This window comes from Copadichromis virginalis, linkage group LG4 (assembly GCF_057382275.1).
Source record: "Copadichromis virginalis isolate Kocher_CV1m ecotype Utaka linkage group LG4, C_Virginalis_male_GT1.1, whole genome shotgun sequence".
In the NCBI taxonomy this organism is placed as follows: Eukaryota; Metazoa; Chordata; class Actinopteri; order Cichliformes; family Cichlidae; genus Copadichromis; species Copadichromis virginalis.
Window position 1 is genome coordinate 10792161 of NC_140621.1, and position 23987 is coordinate 10816147.

The 23987-nt window shown below is 42.0% G+C and overlaps 1 protein-coding gene across 1 annotated transcript in view; it reads left to right on the forward strand.

Annotated features, from left to right (window-relative positions):
* The window catches only part of ntn1b (netrin 1b), a 50523-nt gene that overhangs the window by 17270 nt on the left and 9266 nt on the right, over window positions 1-23987 (forward strand). The window contains exons 3-6 of the mRNA XM_085453495.1: window positions 12640-12828; window positions 19922-20071; window positions 21170-21223; window positions 23485-23559. Coding sequence (XP_085309621.1) covers window positions 12640-12828; window positions 19922-20071; window positions 21170-21223; window positions 23485-23559 — 468 coding nt within the window. The remainder of the gene's footprint in view (window positions 1-12639; window positions 12829-19921; window positions 20072-21169; window positions 21224-23484; window positions 23560-23987) is intronic.

Genomic DNA, 23987 nt, shown 5'->3' on the forward strand with positions numbered 1-23987 from the left:
TGGCTGCATTAAAACCTGCAGGCAACTGCTGCTCTTTTTAAATCACCTCCAACAGGTCATTAATTGACACACAAATTATTACCAGCTAATCTTAAACTACACTGGCTAATGGTAAATTGCAACGAGCTGATGTCACGCTGCATTACCTAATGACATGCACTACACTGAGGAGGAGAGGCCAGGCTGACTTTGGGTGGCTGTTTATGTTGAGGCAGTGCATTCCCCCGTTCGCCAGGCAACCAAACGGTTTACGAGCAGTTACTCACACAAAAGCAAGGGGCGGGCTGATTGCTCAACTAATTGATCTCCACCAGAGATCACAGAGCCGTGCTCATAAAGAGGGAGGGGGAACGCCTCCCATGACATCAGCGCATGCTGCACGGCGAGACGGGACCTGCAACTCAGGGAAAAGACTTCTTCCCACACTGAGAGATGCAGTCGGCAGAGAGTTTACACACATTTTGCAACCAATAATCAGCAGCGGGGTACTCTGCTATTAGACAAAGTGGTTGGTGGTATAATGACAACCTTATTAGAACTCCGAAATATAAAATAATATACACATAAGCTTCATGGGAAACATTTGCCATGCCACCTTCTCTTTCAGTGTTGTGCAAAAAATTTGCTTCCAAAATCTTGATTATGCCTAACACCCACAGGGAAATTCCTGTTAGGTCAGAGGCCAGCTTTAGTTGCTGAAATTCCCTTTTTGTGAGCTGACAGGTGTTCGGTGTCTTTCAGCGAAGCTGATGTGAGCCAAGAGTTTAAGCACAGATTAAAAAATCATTGTTAAATTCCATGTAGTGAAAAAAAAATCTACTTTTCATGTGTTTTATATAAATATAAGTCATTTAATCTATTCTAGATTTTGGATTGGAGCAGCTATATGTTTTTCTTATTACACAGATATGAGAGAACAACAACTTTCAAGTGTGATAGAACTGCACAAAGACTAAGACCCAATAGCTGGGATTATTTCACATAATCCCATATTTCTTTTCTCTGTCTCTCTTTTAAACACAACCCATCAATTGATATCTGCACCGAGGCCAAAAGCAAACACAGTAATGCCGCACGTTTTCACACAGACGAAGAAACATGCTCGGGCCTGGGCGAAGTGGCAAAGAGGGATGGCTTTAGACAGTCTTTCATTGTGAGGATAATTCAGTTCATTAGCACCACTCATACCTTTCATCTCTTATCTGGTCCCCGGGTACAAAGTGCAACCTTGTGTTGTCTGGCAGCTCATCGGAGGTGAAAGGTGAGCTGAGCGATGGCTCATTGTGTTTCTGTGTCTGCAGTTATGGTAGCGGAGCTGTCGCAACTCCTGCCAGCAAGGAGCAGATGTGTGGCTGCCAAATTAGCCGTGATGGCATCATTAGCCTGATAGCATCTGCCCTCATAAAAGCAGGCAGATGCTGCTAAGCTGTTCTGTTAGCCTTTGGCCTTCATATGGAGTGGACAGAGGTAATGGTTCTTGTCAGCTTTGCTTTTGCTGTCACAGACCATAAAATATGTGATGTAATGTTAGCTCTCTATGAAAGTGTAAAAGATGTGGTTGCAGTTGTTTTCAGCCAAAAATTCAAATAACCCAAGGTGGATAGCTTTGCACTGCCGTCACGAATGCCTAATAGGTAGCACCAAGCCAAGGTTTGCGATGAGCCATACTTAGTGTGTGAGGGACCCTGGTCCCTGAACTAGTCTGATAGTGCCAACAGATTCCTAGCCCCAAATCTTGACTCCTGGTCCTTATCCATATCTTGCGTTGACACTTGATGGCTGAAACCCAATCACCCTGAGCGGGTAGACCACGTGGGTTGGCAACGCGGTGGAGTCGGGGGGACAAAATGAATGTGAAAACAGTCAAGTCAAGAATCCAGCAGACACTCTGTAGCCTCAGTGTGTATTTTAATGTACATCCTGCCTGGCTAGAAATGAAACGAACCAAAAAGAAGACATTTAACTGTTATTTATGTTTCTGCCACAGCATTGTGCTTTCTCCAAGATCATGAATTTAACCTGATTTGTGGAACATCTCCGTGGGCTGGCACTGAAATGAGCTGTGATCATTCAGCCCCAAAGGCCACACAGGCAGTTTAGTAGCTGGGGACCAAAGAGGACATTGTGGCATATCTGAGTTTTGACCGTGCAGCTATTATCTGTCGCCAAAGCCGAAGACTTGAGAGGGAGAGAACGTTAACACGAGCTTGACCTCCTCCTTTATTTAATGTGGATGAACACAGAGGTGTGGATTGAACCACACATAGTGGGAATCTGTGTTTTTTTCCAACAATCTTCTCTCAGATGCTTATTTAGTAAAAGATCACGCACTAAATGTAGCGCTATTGTTTAAAAACTGGTCAAATGATTTCTTGTATTTTAAAAGCTTCACTTTGCTATGATGCGCTCATCACATTGTCAAGATAAATACCCAGTGAGAGGCTTGTAGCTCTGACAGTTTCCACAAATATGTCAAAGAACTGTTTTGTCCACCTTAAACATTACGCCCCACGGCTGCAGTTTGGCTGCGCCCCAACTGGTCACAGAAGATCTCATTTTAAAAGGATTTGTTTTTCTTCCCAGTGCTGCCGAGGTCTTGCTCATAGGGAATTGTAGGATCATAGTGATTTTATTTACCTCACGATATAAAATGGCCTGAGATAAAATGACTGTGACTTGGAGCTCTATAAATAACAATTTGCAGCATCATCGCTGCCACAGAGACACGAGACTGAGACAAAAACTGATTTTACAAAAAAGCTAAGTTGGTGGGTTTTTTTTTTATTTCTGTTGCTTTCCCCCAAACTACCATCTACTCACTATTAAAGGAAGTGGATTTTTAAGCAATTGCAAACTTGACTTGCCACTTGGTGATTGTATGATAAACAGTGCAGTAAATCCTGTTTCTAAAATCCTGTAGTTAAGTGCATGTTGCTCTGGTTTCTTGTCCCTGGGAAAATATATGGACTGTAATTGTGAGGATAGTTTTGATCTACAGTACTGCAAAAAAAAGTCTCAAGCCATCCCTCATTTCTTTTTAGCATTTGTGTCCAACAAGCCAGACTTGCTTGTAAATTGTCTTGAACAATAGGCTTTCTGAAGGTTTTGCAAAGTTCTTCTTTGGACATTGACTGCTTTTTGACTCATTTTCAGCCCAGTCCTTCTACTGGACCATTTTCAGTGGATTATTTTTATTTTTATTTTTGAACCAGCGTTGTGTCTACACATAACAAACAACTTAGCAAAGAACCAATTTTGAAGTGTATCTTGTCAAAAACACACATTCTTTGTTCCCCATTTTAAATATAAAAAATATGCCAAAGACACCACAGTTTGACAGACATGAAATACTTTGGCATAAACAAAGTTATTCCCAAAGAGCTTTTAATCAAAAGCTTCTCTCAGCATGGTGTGCAGTGTGTCATTGGAAAATACATAGAATCAGTTCATCCAGTGAAGCCTCATCAGAAATGGTGTCACTGGAAGAGTGGAAGAAGCCATTATTGAGGAAGGGAAACAGAGAAAAGGCTGAGGTGTGCTGAATTACACAAGAACTGGACTGAACATCAGCAGCAAAAGGTCTGGCGGAGTGATGAATCCACATTTAAAATGTTTGGTTCAAACTTTAAATAATATGTACAGAGGACAGAGGTGTAATAGTGAGTGTCCACAGCCTTCTGTAAAAGACGGTGGAGGATATGTTATGTTTTGGCCCTGCATTTCAGCCAGTGGTGTTAGAGATCTTGTCAAAATGTATGGAATCACGAACACAGAAAAGTACCATCAGATTTTTGATCCACCATGCAGTAACATGTAGAAAGCATTTAATTAGGGACAGCTTCATTTTTCACAGTGATAGTGATCTCAAACACACTGCTAGTGCAGAAAAAAAAACTACCTGAATAGAAAAACAGACAATGGAACAATCAGAGATGGATTGGCCTCAACATTACTGAAACAGAAAGAACAGCCAACATCCAATGAAGAGCTTTGAATATCCTTCAATAAGCCTGGAGAACTATTTCTGGAGACTACTTAAGAAAGCTGCCTAAGCGACATCAGGCTGTGTTGAAGAATAAAGGTGGTCATACCAAATATTGGCCTTCACGCTTTTTAAAACAAAACAAACAGTTTTTGCATTATATATTGTATTTCCATGTGTGTTCTGCACATCTTTCAATAACTAACTGAACCCTTTTCCAATTTTCCTAGCAAAATATAAAGAAAGCTGCTAGAAGGATGCTTGTCACTAGAAAATACAGCATGTACTCTCTATAAGGAAATGGCTCTCTGGCTCTCCTGTGATATTGAATATCTGAACGTGGAGTCTCTCCTTTAATGTTTAATATAAATAGTATATGAGTGATAAAATGCAGCAAAATGAAGGCCCCTTTCTCATTTTTCAAACATCCTGCTACCTCCAATATGTGCCTCATTAAAACCACATCTCGAATACCAACTCCTCATGTTCCGACTCAGTTGTTTATCTCATTCATGCCATCTCCTTTTTGGCTTGATCAAAGAAAAACTAAATCTTTAAATTATTTTCTTATTCTGATGCTTTGTTTGTTTACATAACACCAAGGTGACGGGGCAGAGGTCGATGCGTAAACCCGATCCATATTCTGCGGGAGATTGAAATCTCCCCTTTGCAGATCCATTTGGTTCTCGTTCAGTGTTTAAATTTTTTTCTGAAATCATCAAAAGCGCTCCGGAAACTTGTAAAAGGATTCATCATCTGGAGTCCTTGTTGTTGAAGTCCTTTGTTGTTGTCTTTGCCCTCATCAAAATCGCAGCTGCTGCAGCGTCGTGTGATCGAAACGTTCATTGTTTGGTGTCGTGAGTCTGGTGGAAGCGAGCCTGGAGGCAGCTGCGGGTGGGGGTGGGGGGGTCGTGGATCATTTTTATGCCTTTGCATCACCGAGTAAAACGTGCTTTATTAAAGAAAGTCCAGGAATTCTGTGCGACACAAGCACTGACTTTAATAACGAGTCCATTCTGGGGCCGTGGCAACTGCAACACTGTATTTATGACAAAGATTTAAGGGCTGTTCATCATCAATCATCTGCTTTTCTGCCATCCGTTTTATGCAACATGATGTGATGAACGACTCCGTGGCGTCTTTATGAGCCTTAATAGCAACGACTACTGCAAGAGAATTAAGGATAATCTCTTGGTTGCGTTATTAGAAGTGGATTTCTAGTTTTAAGCATCAGATTAGGGAACCACCTTATCTATTAAAACTACACTGCTACAGCTCTGTACAGTATTTAAAAAATATATATATATAGCCTATATATAGGGGAGAGCGGGGTAAGTTGTCACACGGGTAAGTTGTCACACTGTTCATAACTCCAACACTAGAGGCTCTATCTCAAAAATGAAATAGCCACTTTGTGTGACTTCTTCTTCTATAGTCAACCTCCTGTTCACATGTGGTCAAGACTGCTCTAATCTGAGGTGAGCACATCTTTTTTATTTTTTTGACCTAAAAGGAAAAATAAATCACTTTAAATTTTCTTCAGTACAACTTTGTTAGGTATAGATGTTACAGATTATTATTTTACACAAAATAGAGGAGACATTAACGTGTCTTTTGATACTTCAGCTGATGTGCTATGTTGAGCTAACCCTGACATTTAGCCAAAATTAGCATAAATGTCAGTTTGGGGCAAGTTGTCTCATTAACTTTGGGGCAAGTCGTCACATGTGACAACTTGCCCCAGTACAAATAAATGCTCCAAAAAATTGTGATATTGTAATTCATTTGTATTTGTAATAAGGTTTTTGAAGAAAGGAAGGAGAGGCAGGAATTAAGGAAGGAAGGAAGGAAGAAAGTAAGATGGTTCGAAATTATCAACGAAAGACAGAGCGTGGCAGAACACCACCTGACATTATGTTAAAGGCAGTCAGGCAGGTAAAGATGCAGAACAAATCAATCACAAGTACAGCAAAGGATTTTGACATAAATTACCGCACTGCAATTACTGACAGCGGACTACCAACTCCAGAGGACATCCAGCCATATCCAAAAGCTGGCCGCCGAAAACCATCCAGCAAAGGAAGAAAACGACGCAAATCAGCAATTCTAACCGACACGCCAGTGAAGCAGCAACTAGAAAAAGAAAAGAATAAGGCTGAATCTAGCAAAAAGCTGTTTCAAAAGAGAGGGACGCGAGGGGGGAAAACATCTGGACCTATGAAGAACAACGCAGCTAAAAGAAGAAAAATAATTCAAGAGTCATCATCAGATGATGAAGAGTGCTTCTGCCTTGTCTGTGTGGAGCCATTTTCAAACAGTCGTCCAAAAGAGACCTGGGTAAAATGCGTAAAATGCAACAAATGGGCCCATGATGCTTGCACCTCAGGCCAGGCAATTTATGTGTGCCAGAATTGTGACTATGAAGTTGAGTCTGATTAATCAGAAATAAGGCATCTGTTTTGTTCAGAGTATAAACATGTTAAGTAAAGCAAGTTATTTGCAGCATTCCATTCAGTTATGATGGATTTATGTGCAAGCCAGAGAACATTTGAGTTTAAAGTTCAAACTAAAGTTTTCTTTCTACTTAATGTTTTGATTAAAATGTGTATTGGATTGAAATAATTGTTTTTTTTCCAAATTCTCTTGGCATAATTGTTCAAATTTCCAGTTTTGGTTTGAATTTAACAATTAAAATCAATAATCATAATTAAGTATTTGTGTTCATATTTTAAGATAATCTAGTGTGACAACTTACCTGCCGATGGGGCAAATTGTCACAAGTGCACATTCTCCTTTCAACAGTCTACAACTCCGTAATGAGATAAGATATGAAAATGTAATCAATACATCATATGTGCCCGAGACTTCCGTCTTTCATTTGGTGAAACATTTATTACCTTGTGATGTATGGTGCTCAGTAAAAGTTAGTCAGTGTGAAGAGTGTGACAACTTACCCCGCTCTCCCCTATATATATATATATATATATATATATATATACACACACACACACACACACACACACACACACACACACACACACACACACACACACACACACAGGGGACGTGTTTGCCTATACAGCATTAAATAACATTAAAAGAAAAACTTTATGGTCAAAATATGACTCTGCTATACTGTATGTAAAATGTCATTGGCATAAAATTCGCTATGGAAATCCTCCAAAAAGACTACTTTTTATTATAAATATTTTATAATACAGTTTTATAGTTGAGAACAATAAGCTGTAAAGAAGGGTGTAACTGTATAGCCGAAGCCATAAAATAGTTATGCACATGTTTTTTGAAATGATAAAATGTTGGGGGAACTGTAAATGTATTTTTGAGCTCCATCTAGGAATCAAAAGTGTTGGAGAACCTCCTAAAAAAGCTTTACATATAAGTATCGCTTTTCTGTGTGTTACTACTAAATGATACTACACTACTACAGAGACATAGCTGTAGAAATGAGGGAGAAAGCTAACTTATTATAGTGTAAGTCATTTAATACAATTTAAGTGTTACTTTTCTTTTTATAATACACATAAAGTACAGAAGCACTTCATGGATATGAATGAACTCTTGCGACTTTTCTGAAATATCACCCACATATGCGCCATAGGTGTTATGCAAGCATTGTATAAGCTCTGTGCACTGGAATCAAGTACACGTGACGCATTCGCAGTAAGTGCGCGTTTGTGTCTCTGTGTGCCCAGATCAATAAACCCACTGTTGTCGTGAAAATATGGCTCTGTAATCTGCAGCCTAAGTGCTGTCTTTCCCTGAGATCACAGACCGCCATGAGACATGAACCCTGTTTGATTTGGCGCACGCCTCCCGCTTATCATACCAGCGACTGTACAGGATTACACACAGTGAGAGAATAATTGCTCCTGGATAAGCAACAATTGCGCTGGAATTCGTTCCTTCTCCACCTCTGAAGAAGCGGCACATTCTTTTCAGCCGACACACACACACACACACACACACACACACACACACACACACACACACACACACACACACACACACACAAAAAATACAACCCTCGCACAACCCTCTCATACATGTTGTATGGTTAGACATCTGACACCTGTTGACAGGGTTGGTAAATTCCTGCTGCCGCCATGGCGCATTTTCAAACCATCCGTAACAAAATTTCATTAGAGATCATCGTGCACAGACATTTGATTGTTTCTGAAGTGTAATCCCCCCCCCTTGTAGACGGGACGAAAAACCGCCTCCACCAAGCTGTGGGATGCGTAATTTTCATCCAATATGCACACCCACCGGGAGCGCTTCCTTACTAACCCTGATAGATGGCACTTGAACATAAATAGATTGCAATAGCATAGCTCTAAGTAGGCCCTTGAAACCAAATGAAAGCAGACCCAGAAAAGACACATTGCCACTCTGGATGTCCAATCAAAGCAAGCAGCTGTTTTGCAGTAACCATTCCTTTCTAAACTCATAGAAGATGAAGCTCTGTCCTGCAGTGTGTCTCTCTGATTGCATACAGTATGCTAGACCTAATAAAATAGCTTATTTAACCAAATTAGCTAAATGTTCTTCTTTAATGAGCTGCAGTCACCCGACTGAGAACTTTTGCACCAGTTTTAGTATTAGATGGCAGCAGCATACAGTGGAATTATTGGAGTTACTGGCCGAGATTTACCTGTGGCTGGGCTTTTCACTAACTCAGTTATTTGGCAAATGTGTGACAGATTTTATTGAGAGGCATTTGGAGCCTGCTACTGTGCACATGGCTTATTATCAGCACTCAAGCTATTGTCACTGCAGGAAAACCACTACAGTGGCAGTGTGAGCAGAGTGGGGATGTGTGGATGAGATAACACAGCTCATTAGAAGAGCCTGGGGACAGCTGAGGAGATAGCACTTATTATTTTTCATGATGCTCTCGCAAACATAGAAGTTTTTTTTCCCATGTGAAGTAAATATTAAGGATCATTGACACCAAATTTTTAAAAAAGAATGAAATTAAGATGTATTTCCTGCTTTTTTTGTCAAATGTTGTTGTGTCTGAAAAGTGATTGTGTGTTTTTAAATGATGACTTAAGTGTTACAGTATGTGGAAAGATGAAAAGTGCAATACCAGCATCGGCCTTCTTGGAGAAAGACAACTAAGAGCATTCCGTTACCTATTCATGAAAAGGCCCTGTTGCATTTTCCCTCACACTTCCCTTAAGTGGAGATAACATCTGGGATAAGAAAGAGAGTAAGAGGGAAAGGGAGGAGGGAGCCTGTGTGTGTGTGTGTGTGTGTGTGTGTGTGTGTGTGTGTGTGTGTGTGTGTGTGTGTGTGTGTGTGTGTGAGAGAGAGAGAGAGAGAGAGAGAGGTTCTTCAAAGCCTGGCATAGTGCGTGTTGGATCAGTCTTGGGGAGGGAGGTGTGGGAGATAAGCCTGCGACAGCTGCCAAACACCTCTGTGTTTTACTGTGTGTGTGTGTGCGCGCGCTTCTGGGCCTCCCATTCAAAAGCAGTGTTTTTGAATCCCAGCCACCTGCCAGCTCCGGTCTCTTATGGCAGGTGTGAATCCGTTTGTACGTGATTCAGACCACTGATGAACACGGAGCATATGTGACAGTCTTATCGCCTGCATCTCCCTGTAATAACAGCAAGAAGAGCGCACTGATGGAGAGATTACCAAAATGTGAGGTACTGTGGGGGCTGCTCATAAAAATGGTACATGACTGACAGAGGCAAAAAAAATAAAAAAGTAAGAAAAAATAAATTATATATATATAACACAAAGATGATAACAGTTGAGAATTTAAATGTGTTTAATATTAAAACAAATATGAAATTATGGTATATATATATATATATATATATATATATATATATATATATATATATATATATACATATATATATATATATATATATATATATATATATGACAAAATGGTGGTGGCTAACCAACCGGACATAGTGGTGGTAGACAAACAGAAGAAGACGGCCGTAGTGATCGATGTAGCGGTTCCGAATGACAGCAATATCAGGAAGAAGGAACACGAGAAGCTGGAGAAATACCAAGGGCTCAGAGAAGAGCTCGAGAGGATGTGGAGGGTGAAGGTAACGGTGGTCCCCGTGGTAATCGGAGCACTAGGTGCGGTGACTCCCAAGCTAGGCGAGTGGCTCCAGCAGATCCCGGGAACAACATCGGAGATCTCTGTCCAGAAGAGCGCAGTCCTGGGAACAGCTAAGATACTGCGCAGGACCCTCAAGCTCCCAGGCCTCTGGTAGAGGACCCGAGCTTGAAGGATAAACCGCCCGCAGGGCCGTGCTGGGTGTTTATATATAAAATAACTTGCAAAATTACCCTGCCACAAAAAACACTAAAGTTCCCCCAAAGCAGTGTCTTGTTTCACTTTTGCTTAAAAGGCAACGCATGCAACAAGACCTGGCAAAAATTATAGAATCAAAACACCTGAAGGACCACTTTGTAGCAAATAGAGCGAGCACAAATATGACACAAAACAAAGTTTGAAATGTGTGACGCATGAATCAAACAAGTTTAATTAAATTAGGTTAATTCATCACATATATTTTCCAAGTAGAGGAAGAATTGTGGAATCACTTTGTGTTCTGCGAGTCTGAAACAAATACCTGCACAAATCTAAATATGTTAAAACAAGCTGTTGTACCGGCTAATTGAAAGGAAGCGTGGCCCCAGCAAGAGAGCTGTTAGTGGAAACAATGGAAAAGATTATGCAACTCCTTAAAGATGTTATTTGCACCAAAACAAGAAATGAAAAGCAAATCAGGCCCTCGTAGAGCAGAATTTTGTATTGTGGTCTAGATAACCCAACATGTGATGTCCACATATGTGGACGCCAGGCCCTCGGAGGTTTAGAAAGAAAACAAGCACATTTGCCTTCATCCTGCTCATTTATCAAATATGGGTTGACAATGGGTTTCTGATCAATCTGCTCTATCTATCTATCTATCTATCTATCTATCTATCTATCTATCTATCTATCTATCTATCTATCTATCTATCTATCCTTTCAGGAGAGAAGGTCACACTTCAGTCAGTTCACACCCTGTTAACTGGCTACCCATAGTAATTAAGGGTATTACTAATTTTTTCTTACTAATCTTCCTCGTTGATGTTCCTCTGAGAAACATAACTGTGACAATCACAAAGACAGACTTGAGATAACAGAAGCTAGCTAACATTTTACAGATGCTCCATATTTACATAAAAAAAATTGACCTAGACACAAAAGCATGTATTTACGGAGCCCCGCAGGGGACATGGGAGAAAAAAAAATTAAGACGGACTTTTGCGAGATCCCGAGTTTGTTTTGCGAGATCTCGCAAAAGTCCGTCTTAATTTTTTTTTCTCCCATGTCCCCTGCGGGGCTCCGTATGTATTTAATGGACTATGCTTATAAAGTTTTGACTTGCCATTTTGATTTTTATTTGTTTTTTTATTTTTACTTTGGACAAGGAGGTAGAGCCAGAAAGGTAAACAGTATTAGTTAATGCTAGCTCTAGCACGTTAGCTTAGTTAGGACATAAATACCTCAGTGTTATGACAATTTTCATAGAATTTAATGAAGTATTTATACAAAATCAACACTGTACACTTGTACTAGCCTATGCTTATTTTCCCCATGCTTAATTTTCTGCTCAACATTTGGAAGCAGCCTCAAGTGGCTCTTGGAGGAAACACACTTTGTGTCACTTGTGTGTTTTGAGCCAAGCTCACAGGTCAATATAGCTAGCTTGTTAATTGCTTAAACCAAGTATTACTGTCATTTCAGTGACTTGTACTTGGTTTAATAATACTTGTTCTGATACACTTCTTGTTATAGCTAATAATCTAATAGCTAATTGAATTGAACTGTGTGACCAGTGACAAAAGTGTGATAAATTAAACAGATACAATGTCATTTTTATTCACACGAGCTATGATTTCAAAAATGAATTCTTTATTTAATGCATCAGTGCAATATGTATCTTGGGGTCGATATTAACAAGTCTCTCAGATGCGTGGTAGAGCGGAAGAAAGTTTTCCTGCCAGACATCACCAGAGTTCAGAGGTTAAATTCACAAGCAGGTGGCCCAGCAACACAGAGCTTGAACCAGGACGTTTCTTTTAGAGGCTTCATTATTTCCAATCCAGACCACAGCACACCATCTGTTTCAATAACCTCGTCTTACTCTGACGAACCCATACTGGGAGATTGAACTCTGTGATGTTTTTTAAGAAAGTGCATTTTCTCAGACTGAATTTGGCTGCCTCATAATTGCAATTTGGAAAGTCTTTAAACTTGTGTGCCGAGTTCGTCACTGTCAGATAACAAGCTCATATTTCTAAAACGTCACCTTTTCAGGAGCTAAGAAAAACAGCGTTGTTTTCTAGCTTGATGACACCGCATTTGGTTTTGCGTGTCCACGGGTTTAGAGTGTGTCAAACGACAGGGGACTGTGTAACCACGCAACCAAAGTGAAAACATGAAAATCAGAAAAACTGAACGGTTTTCAATGGCATTACCACAAAGGGTTGTTTAAATTCAATAAACTAAGTAATGAACTTATTATGCTTAGCCCAGCTGCAAAATGTCAAGGTAGGAGTTTCTGCATTAGTGATGAAAGTCTCCCTCTCTCTTTCTCTCTCTATGCACTCAGCCTGCCACTGCAATCTGCATGCCCGCCGCTGTCGTTTTAACATGGAGCTGTACAAGCTGTCCGGCCGTAGAAGCGGTGGAGTCTGTCTCAACTGTCGCCACAACACAGCAGGACGCCACTGTCACTACTGCAAGGAGGGTTACTACAGGGACATGACCAAATCCATCTCTCACCGCAGAGCTTGCAAAGGTAACAGGATGGTATGGTGTAATTCTTGGAATATGAATGATCCTCAGTCTTTCTCTAAGACCAACCTTTGGACACATGTTGAAGGTGTCTTCCAAAAGGAAAAAAAATGCTGTGCTTGGTACAATGTATACAAGTAGAAACACAACAGTTTAAAATAGACTTGAGTAAGCGACTTTTGGCTGCTGCCTTATCACGAGGTTTGGCATAGCAGGTAGCTCCATGTGTTTGATTTGGCAGATTTTTACACCGGATACTCTTCCTCACATATCCCCAAAGGGATTTGTATCTCTGCCTGGGATGAAACTGGGGATGTTTCGCTTGTTAGGCAAATGTTTAAAACCACCACACTACAGAGCCGGCGAAACAGATTTGAGTAAGCAACATCTAAAAATCTCATATCTTGTAAGCTGCACAAAAAAAGGCTTAAAGCCAAAAATTGAGGGCTTTCAGGTGTGGTTGCTTGAAAAGAGATGTCCACTAGGTGTCACCTCAACTCACCTGTACCACTGACCTGGACCTCTTGAGCATGTTTTCGGCGTTGGTGTGCTTTGGATTATAAAAGCCCAACATTATCTGAATGTCATTATCTAAGTCAGCGGTCCCCAACCCCCAGGCCTCGGACCGGTACCGGTCCGTGAGTCGTATAGTACCGGGCCGCGAGAGTTGAGGCTCAGGTGTGAAATGTATCGTTTTCAGGGTTTTTATCAGTTTTCAGCGTTATTTTGTTATCATTTTTATCGTTAACTCGGTTTTCCTGGGTCTTTTCACGTGTGTTATGAATAAATCTTCTGTTTTTCGGTACCGGTACTAGTTTTATTTTGTTGTATTTATCCGCGACACCTTAAAGCAGCGGTCCCCAACCTTTTTTGCACCACGGACCGGTTTATGCCCGACATTATTTTCACGGACCGGCCTTTAAGGTGTCGCGGATAAATACAACAAAATAAAACTAGTACCGGTACCGAAAAACAGAAGATTTATTCATAACACACGTGAAAAGACCTAGGAAAACCGAGTTAACGATAAAAATGATAACAAAATAATGCTGAAAACCGATAAAAACCATACATTTCACACCTGAGCCTCAACTCTCGCGGCCCGGTACTATACGACTCACGGACTGGTACCGGTCCGAGGCCCGGGGGTTGGGGACCGCTGCCTTAAAGGCCGGTCCGTGAAAATAATGTCGGGCATAAACCGGTCCATGGCGCAAAAAAGGTTGGGGACCGCTGATCTAAGTTGTCTAAAAAAAACATCCATCGAGTCAGTGTTCAGTATCCCGTTGGCATAAGATGAAAGCAGCTACAAGAAGTCACCAACTGGTTTGTGAAGTCCTGTTTTGAAACGTTGAGGTGGGTGTTTCTGACGTGGTTTTTTGAAGCCAGTGTGTGTCAGATCTCACTGCGAAATTGCAAGTTGTTAGCCAGTGAGGATTCCCCAGATAACCCTCCAAAATAGACTTTTATTAGGTATGACCCAGAATCATATTGTTATTGACTATTGGTATTTCTGGCTCCAAAAAAAGTGTGAAAAAACCACCACATGCCCACACCACCAATGTCTGGGTATGCGACTATCTTTTATATACAGTCTATGTTTGGATCCAGAAATCCCAGCCCTTTAAAAGAGATGCTACCAAAAAAATAAATGAAACTTAAGTTAAGTAATACAAATTTGGCCAAGAAATACTACAAAAAAATGCCTACAAAAATCACAAAAAAAAGGAAAGATGTAGTTTTTATAGAAACTGTAACCTCCAAAACCAGGCTCTTTGTAATAGTTTATACACTCACTCTTCACCATGCTCAGGTATGACAAGAATTCGTTGAAAAGTTTCGAGTAAAGCACACACCTGTCTTGGTGTCGATGAAAGGACCCCTGCAGCTCCCCAGATATTTGAGGTTCTCAGTGAATCCCTGACAAGACAAACATAACAAAGCAAAGGTGCGAGCTGATCCACTGAGTGGAGCGGTGAAAACAGCTCGCTAATCGTCCCTCTCTTCCATTCATACTTCCAATGCACGTACGCATGTGGACGGGGAGAAAGGAAAAACAACACGCGCACACAGGTGTGAGCACATACGTCGAGCTGCAGAGGATTAATGTGCGTGGGGGACAAAAGCTGAGCTCCTTCTGTCTTGCAGCTCCTCTGGGAGTAAAGACAGGCTCAGAGGCCCTGAGCAAACAAACTGCTGTCACTCAGTCACATGCACTAGCAAAATACTCAACAGATGCACAAACAGTCCTGTGTGAGATATGTACAGTAAGAGTGCATGGACCATTGTTCTTTATTTCTGTAATCAGTCGGGCTAAAGTTTGCCTTTTGGATGGAAAGTCTGGATAACAAATAATGTAATTTTTTACTAACTTTACAGCAGTGCCTCAGCATGCTTTGTTTAAACAATATTTCACCCTGCCTCTGTGCATTTAATCTCCAACCTCTTCCCACACACTAATGACAAATGAGAAACTCTGGATAGATGCTCATAGTGTGGTCTTCAGCCACATCCACCGCTGAGCTCTGATTGGCTGGTGACAAAGTCTTGAAATGCCTATCCTCTGGTGCCCCTATCCTTGGTACACCGCTGGCTATCAAAACACCGGAACAGCAACGTGATATTTCCTACTGCATGCCACAACAGCTTCCTCTCCTAATTCACTCAGACTTCTCCAGCTCGCATGAAAGGAAAGCGAATGCACGAGAAGCCGAGCCCACAAATGCGTTTTATAGAGGCGTTTTATATCAGAGACACCCTCAAACAGAGCTTGCTGCATGAGGCGAACTGAAGCCTGATAGATCATCTGCGCACTTAGCTTAAAACATGACGAATGGTTCACTGTTTCAGTCTGCCAGCATAAACATTTTCTCAGGCTATATTTGGGGAGTTGTTCAGTTCAGGGGGTCAGAGCTAAGAGCAGGTTATTTTAACAGAGGTTCTCACTGCGCCTAATGGTGAAGCAACACCCATACATCTTTCCAAAGTCTTTACAAACAGCTGTACTGTAACCTGAACACTTGAAGCCCTTCTTCCCATCCCCTTCACGTGTGCTGCTCATTGCTCTGGAATCAAACCCAAACAGCCTGATTGCTGCCTTACTCCTCAGGTGACAAAAACACGGTGATGTGACATCAGTTAAAAACCGCTATATTTATTGTTCAATTCAGCCAACCATCCCACTCTGCTGTTGTTGGACAGGAAATACAGCGCAGCGCCAACACAGCCAGGAGGAAGTCTGCTTTCATTCTCCGTTCCTGCGCCCGCCTGCTCCCCCTCCACCCCCCAAAATACTTCACATCTCAACAAAAAACATTCCTCCCAATAATTTGCTTGGAGGTTTAGTGGGAAAAAAAACAGGCTCTTCCTTATACTGTGCCTACTTTTCCAATAGCTACATGGAATGCCTCATGCTTTATTTCCCAGATTAACAACTTCACCCCTCATCAAGCGCAGTGTAAACGTGGCTCATGGAGAACCACAGCGCACGCCGCCCGCCCCTAACAGTTTGTTTTTTCTCGAATTACCTCCTACGGTTGGCAGCCTAGAAGTATTTAACTAGGCACGGTGAGTCCAGAGAGATGGAACTGGTACATGGTTCACTGCATCGTACCCCCCCTTCCCTCCTAAACCATTCAGTAACCATTCATGAAATTAAGTCATGTTTCCGGTATTTAACACCTGTAATGAGGGCAATAGTACTGTAGTTTTCCAGTGGTTAATATACAGTCTAGCCTATCCTTCCGCTTACACAGTTTTAGATCAAATATTGATTTGGAAACCTTAAAGAGTTTCGAGTCAAGTCTACAACTACTTAAATAAATATGATTCAGAAAAATAATATTTAGGAAATATGCTTACTTGCTTTCAGCGTTAGTGTTATTGTTAGCAGGCAGTTTAGGCACATCTATAATGATCACTCTGAATCTTTAGCTGAATTCTTTCTTTGATAGAAGTCTGAAATAATTTTACAAGATTAAGACATTCATATTAGTGGCAGACTTAAAGACCCTCATTAGCAATGAGTAACTGCACTGCTAGCCAGCTTAAGCTAATGAGGCTTACTTCACCTACAACAACAGAGGTAAGCAGCATGATTGACAAATCTGACACCACCGAGCTACAGGAGATGTAAACTAGACTTGGAAGAACCCCAATTTCTACTTTGAACTATTAAAGATGTCATTCGTCACCTCGTGCAGCCATCTTTAAAGGTACTGATGGTAAATTCTTCTGTTTAAATACTGAAATAGCTTAAAACTCTCCAAAACTAACAACAGGCTTTAACGCAAATGGAGGAAACATCAAACTTTTTGTTGTGCTCCTCAAATCATTCCTGAACCATTTTTGCTTCGTGGCAGGGTCCACTATCCTACTGAAAGAGGCCACAGCCACCAGAAAGTACTGTTTCCATGATAGGGTGTACATGGCCTGCAACAATGCTGAAGTCTCAAAGTAACATCCACATGGATGGCAGGACCAATGCTTTCCAGCAGAATATTAAATAAAGTATTGCACTGCCTCTGCTGGCTTACCTTCTTCCCATCGTGCAGGTGTCAGGTGTTTCTACATAGCCAGTCATTTACGTGATGTAAAGAAAATGTGATTCATCAGACCAGGCTACCTTCTTCCATTGTTCAGTGCTGCAGTTCTGATGCTCATATGTCAATTGTTGGTGTGTTCAGTGGTGGGGAGGGGTCAGCGTGGGCACCCTGACCTGTCTGCAGCTATGCAGCCTAATACACAACAAACCGTGATGTATTCTGATGCCTTTCTATGAGAATCACCAATTTGAGCTACAGTTGCTCATCTGTTGGATCAGGCCACACAGGTCAGCCTTTGCTACTCTCATGCTATCAGAGAGCCTTGCCCGCCCATGACCCAGTCACTGGTTCACCACTGTTCCTTCCTTGGACCACTTTCAAAGATACTGACCTCTGCAGACCGAGAACATCCCATAAGAGCTGCAGGTTTGGAGATGATCTAACCTACTCATGTAGCAATCACAGTTTGGTCCTTGCCAAACTCTCTCAAGTTCTTACATTTGCCCAATTTTCCTCCTTCTAACACATAAACTTTGAGTACATAATGTTCGCAGGTGCCAGGATGAAGTGAAAATCTGTGTTATTCACTTCTCCTGGTCATAATGTTGTGTAAGTACCTTTAAAGCATGAGTGTACTCAAATGTGCTAAAGAGAGTTTCCTCTTACAATTAGCAACTCTGTCCTAGTGTGTGGAAGATTCATTAATCCACTTAAACACCATAATAAAATTACAATCTCTCATGAAAAAATTAGGCTTTTTCTCTTTTTTTTACACTGCAGCAAAATAAATTAGAGCCACTTTAATTTTAAAGTCATCATCCAGATACTTGCTTCTATTGCTTGCCCTGGATCTTAAGTTATATCCATAAAATTCACCAAAGCTCTCCTCCAAAGTCATATTTCAATGTCTTTTAGTTGTTGGCTTTACTCTCTGCGCCCTGAAAACGACAACATGCTTGTCTCCATCCTGCTGTTATTAGTATCTGAAGCAAAGCCACAACCTGCTCATGAACTCTTTTGTCAAAGTGACATTTAACTCCCTGTGGTCTGTTGCTCATGGGAAATTTTGTTAATTAACTCCTGCAAAAACCTGAATTATTGAATAAATAACGAAGTTGGATTGTTTGAGTCTTTGATTACAGCCTTTATCCAGACATATGAAGCAAGTCTCACAGCATTTGTTGACAAAAGACCTCTTCCAAGCCTGGATTTTAATCAGTGTTGTCATAAAGTCAATAGGATTTTGAAATGAGGTTTAATTACTTGTGGAGCAGAAACCAGAAGTTACAGTTTAGCTTTGTTCCCATACTAGCTTGAAATTTTATTTGTATGAACTGATATTTTGCAGTATATACATGCAAACATACAGTAGCAGTCAAAAGAAAACTAAGCTGGTTGAAATGTTTCGACTGAAACAAAACATCTCTCCATCGCATTGTTAATTTTTATCGTTAGCTTATGTGATGATCATTTTATTGCAGCTATGGTTTCCGTTAAACGACCATCCCTTGGATTTATGTGAAAAACACACTGGTGTTGATTTCTTGGAGGGGAAAAGAGGTAGATCCCTAAAAATGTCACCATTTGGTTTTATTTCAGCAAACTGGCAGAAGCTTTTATATGATACGAATGAGGCAGAAGAAAAACAAAGACGTTAGGCTTTCTTAAAGAAAGATTTAATAAGCATCCCCTAATGTTCATAAAGCTCCATAAATTCCAAGTAAAAAGCAACGTCTACTGGACCACTTCAAGCAAATTTCGAATGACTCTGCTGGTACACATGCAGGACTAATAGGGAGGTTGGGCTTCAACTTCAAACACTGGCTTTATAGTAAAAGTTTGGCAGTGACACACACACAGAACAAATTTCTCACATTTAACGTGCGATCCTCCCAACTAAAAGCTTAAACACACTTTGAAGTGCGTTCCACTCGTCCATTACTGGGAAACATTATTCAGGCAGTATTTGCAAGGAGCCCTTTTGCCAAAAGGCTTTACATTGGAAACTCAATCTGAAGAGCGCACAGCCTGTCTGATCGCACCGAAGCAGAGGACTCAAAGCCGACTCGTGAGGAGCTCCCTGCCCTCACGCACAGACACATCCGCGAGGCGCACACGCCAAACATTTGGTGTCGTGCTGCGCGGTGAAAGTGAAACACTGTAATTAATCAAGTTATTTACCCTTCTGCGTGCCTTCCAAAGCAGACCTAATGAAGAATCTTATGGTCGTAATGGGCGGAGGGAAGCAGTGTAATTTGATTGAGGTTTTATGCTGGTGCAGGGCCCAGTTCCCCATCTGTGATGGTCTGGAAGCAAAACACAGCCTCCTCTAATGCGAATGATTTCTTACTAGGTTTTAGTGCTAAGATGACTTTTTTATTGTATAGAATATGTAGAGTCAGCAGAGGACAGGCCCGAGACATGCTGTAGTCATTTGTAAGCTGATATCTGTTTTTTACTTTTAACCGCTCGTGTTTCCTTTCTTTTTCTTTTTTAACTTGCAAGTTGTTTACTTGTGTACAGTTTAGCTTGGTGCTCTTCTTCCCTCTTTAGCATGCGATTGCCATCCAGTTGGAGCAGCAGGGAAGACGTGTAATCAGACAACAGGCCAGTGTCCCTGCAAGGACGGCGTGACGGGGATCACCTGCAACCGCTGTGCCAAGGGCTACCAGCAGAGCCGCTCTCCCATAGCCCCCTGTATCAGTAAGGGCTACTTCTACCACTTTCATTTATCAAATATTGTGTTTCTTTTTCATTTTAAATGTTGCTACAAGCACACCTTTAACCAGATCACCTCCTGCACCTCTAATTGGAGGTGGTGACACCCAGGTTGCCTCACAGAGAGGACCTGAAAAGGACAGACCGTGCCTTTTTATCCATGAATCCATTGCTCTCTGTCTCTCATCCCATGTTATTTTTATCCCCTTGTTCCATCACTTTGGATAGATATTTGGCTGTTTAAGCCTGAGTCTGGATAAACAGACGATTACAGCTTGACTAATATGGCCTTGTTTGCCTTCGAGGCCGTTAACTCGCAGTAAATCCCCCGGAATGAATCCAAGGGATTGATGGCTGATATGTTTATTGGCTGTATCTACCCCTGGCAGATTCCAGGCCCTTGGCAGTAAACACCAACGTCTCACAAAAGCAAAGATGGGTCACTAGTAGCTGCTTTAGCTCGGGACATCGTAGGTGGCTGGTATGAACAGATAAGACAACAGCAACGTCCACGGTGGACGTATACACCCTAATGATTGTCCCCTGTGCTAACAGGGTTGACATTTCTGATAAAGCCCATGTGTGGAAGTGGAGCAGTGGTGTTTGTACAGTAAGAATCAGTGTTTGGCCAGAATTCACAGAGATAATTTCAAAGTGCAAACCAGCTGGACCAGGATCTCTTTAATTTTGCTGGGGCAGTTACAAATGTGGTGTAAAAGCTGGAAGAGACTCAGCTAGTAGAGTAGAATGGATTTGGTTTCTTGTAACTTTTTCAGATAATGTCTTTTGGTTTTAATAGTATGATATTAAATTTTTGTTATATATCTAAATCGCTGCCAGCTCCGAGTTTAACGAGACCAGCGGCCTTGGCTCACTGTACCTACAACATACCAGAGTCAGGAGGGAGCAGGACATTAATAGGAAATCTTTTCAGTACATCTGTGTGTCAAAATCAGCTTCGTGTCCGACGGCACTTGGAAATTCCTTCATGTTCTCACAGTTGGAATTATCGTTATTCAATATACAGAACAATATGGCGGCAGAGAAAATTGTCTCTTCACTGTGCTCCTTACTTTGTCACAGAGATCCCAGCTGCATCTCCGACAGCGACTTACAGCAGCTATGAGGAGCCGACAGGTGAGTAACCAAAGAGATTTTGTGTCGTTTTTAAAATAATAATTTTTTTTTACTACATATTCTGTTTTCAAGCTGCTGTTGCCCTTTCATTTATATTAATTCAGCTATGTTAATGTATCACCGTGGGTGGGATTTTTTTTTAACTAAGCCAACTGTTCCTCCATGCGTGAAATCAGAAGTGCATTTTGAGCACACGCACATCTTTCCACGCTCCTCAGCTAAACGCACGTCGGCGAGGTCAGACTGATGCTGATGTAAACTCCAGATATTTTGCCAGTGCTCCCTGTGGCCTTGTTGCCCGTATTCCCAGCCTGCCCAGCAGCCTCCCCGGGGTTTCGGCCCTAATCTGATTACATGCTTCATTTGCACCAGTTTGTATTTCAATCAAGGCTGGCTGTACCAGCAGTGAAGCTCTGCCTGAACCTATTGTTCATGTGCTCTGACAAGAATCTCCATGTCAGGCTGCTGGCATTGGATCATGTGCCACGCTAGTATGTGCAGCAGTTTTTGGGGAAGCTCTGTCCTATTTCAAATTATTCTTAAATAACCAACAGCAGCTTAAATAAATTTCAGCATATTAATGAGTTTTCACCGTGATCCAGGTTTGTTTAAATAGGCTGAGTCACCTCTGATCATCGATCAGCGTCTGACGAGAGTGGCGCCACTGACTTCAGCGTGCTTTGTTGCGAGCCCCACTTCCTGCTATAGTGACTGCCGAGGCTGTGTGGAGTTTGGATTCCTGTCAGAGACTCCAAACAGACACCACCCTCCAAATTAGGAGCAGTGTGGTCCCCGGGGACCCCGCAGAAAGAACGTGGCACTGCTGCAGAGATACACAAAGGGGGCGTTTGTCCTCACAGCAGGAGATTGGACCTTAATGAGTGCCGTGGGTGTAATGGCCCACAGCAGCAATTGCGCTAAGGGGCTAATGGGCAACGTCAGCTATCAAAGAAAGGTATGATGAAGGCCCCCAGGGGCCTGCAGGAGATAAAGAGCCCCACCACCACCACCACTTCATTTACATGGAAATCAGGCACGCTCGATATGGACTCGTCAGATTCATTTACTTTGGGATTTCCTCTTTTCTTATTTTTCCCGCCAACCCAGAAACCAGCCAGGAATTCCAGCAGAAATGCTTTCTCTACATACATGAATTCAATCCTCATCCCACGTACCAAACCGCTCTTTTTTCCTCTCCCTCTCTCTCTCTCCTTTTTTTTTGAGAGGGAGGAGAGGGGTGTTTTTTTCTTTCTCCATCATTACCCAGGCAACCTCATTCACACAGAGTATAATGGGGAAGAAAGGGGAAGACTGGACAGAGGGCTGGAAGAAATAATGAAGTTTGTCCATATTCAGGCAAGCTGAAAGGTTCCCCCTCTCTCTCAATTGCCCCCCTCCTTTCTCTTCAGACTGCCCAGCCCAGCTTTCCCACCCCCCACCCCCCCATCCCCCCAGAGAAAGGAGCACAAGGCTTATTGCTCTGTGAGAGGCAGAGTGGGAAGTGGGAGGGGGCGGCGGGGGTACACTTGGAGATGGTCTGCTTCCAATTTGTGTCAGTCAGTGGAAAGTGGAGGGAACAAATGATTTCAATTTTCAGTTTGGCCTCTGGTCCCACCACCACCTTCCTCATTACAAAAGGTACCTGGCGGGGTGACAGCACACCAGAGTGGCCATCGATAAAGCCCCATGGCGCTCAAACCCACGTTCACATACAGTGAGGTAAAAGTGCAGGGGGGGGGGACGCTGCTGAGACATTAATCATAAGTCTGTGAGCTTCTCTGTCACTGCTACTCTCTGGAGGGATCCAGAACATTTAGCCCCGGCCAGCCTTATAGAGTATTCACATTCTCGCCTCATGTGGCTTAGAGTGTGCTAAGGGTCCCCACTAATGTCTGGTAGGTCTCCGGTTAATTCCCCCCCCTGCGACCTTCTCTTGTGCACGAGTGACCTCAGCAGCCCTCAGAGCTGACATAAGGGATGCCAGGACAGTGACGAGGGAACGGGCTGGAATGGAAAAACATGGGAGGCGTATAGTAGGAGCGTGTTGACGGACACAGGAGGATCTGTGTAAGCTGTAATCTGCTTCACAGTGGCACTTTGAAAGCATCCTTAAGACCCCGGGGGCACAAGGAGCGTGACGTAAGGGACTAAATGTGAAGGTCATCCATCTGAAGCCCTGTCTGACGATGCTCACATGCTGCGAATGTAAATTTAAAACATTTTCGTAAACTCCTTCCCCTTCTCTGTCTTCTTTTCCTCAGATTGTGAATCTCACTGTAAAGTTTCCAAGGGCAAAATGAAGATCACGTTGAAGAAATACTGTAAAAAAGACTACGGTGAGTGAGCCCAGCACACAGGAACATGCCCCGCCAGATGTCACAAGGTCAAATGTCTCAATTAATCTGATCCGGAGCATAGCCAGTCCACACCATGTAGCTGGTCTTTGTGCTTTACTGCTAGGTTATTTTAAATAGCCTTAGAACACGTCCACTAATATAAAACCATCTCTGCTCTCTCTGAGAGTTTCCATGCACTCAAGTTAACATGTTTGACCCCTGGAAAAAAAAGGTTTATAAAAAAAAAGCACTCTTCTGAAAATTAAGCTTTTCAAGATGTGTGACCGTCAGCCAACATTCTGTCAAGTTGTAATTGCTCATTTATTATGCTGATTCAGCTGATCTGATCGCATCACGCTTGTGACATATTTCTTTTTCTTATCCCTCATGAGTACAATAGAGACTCGTTTGAAGGTGCGTATACATCA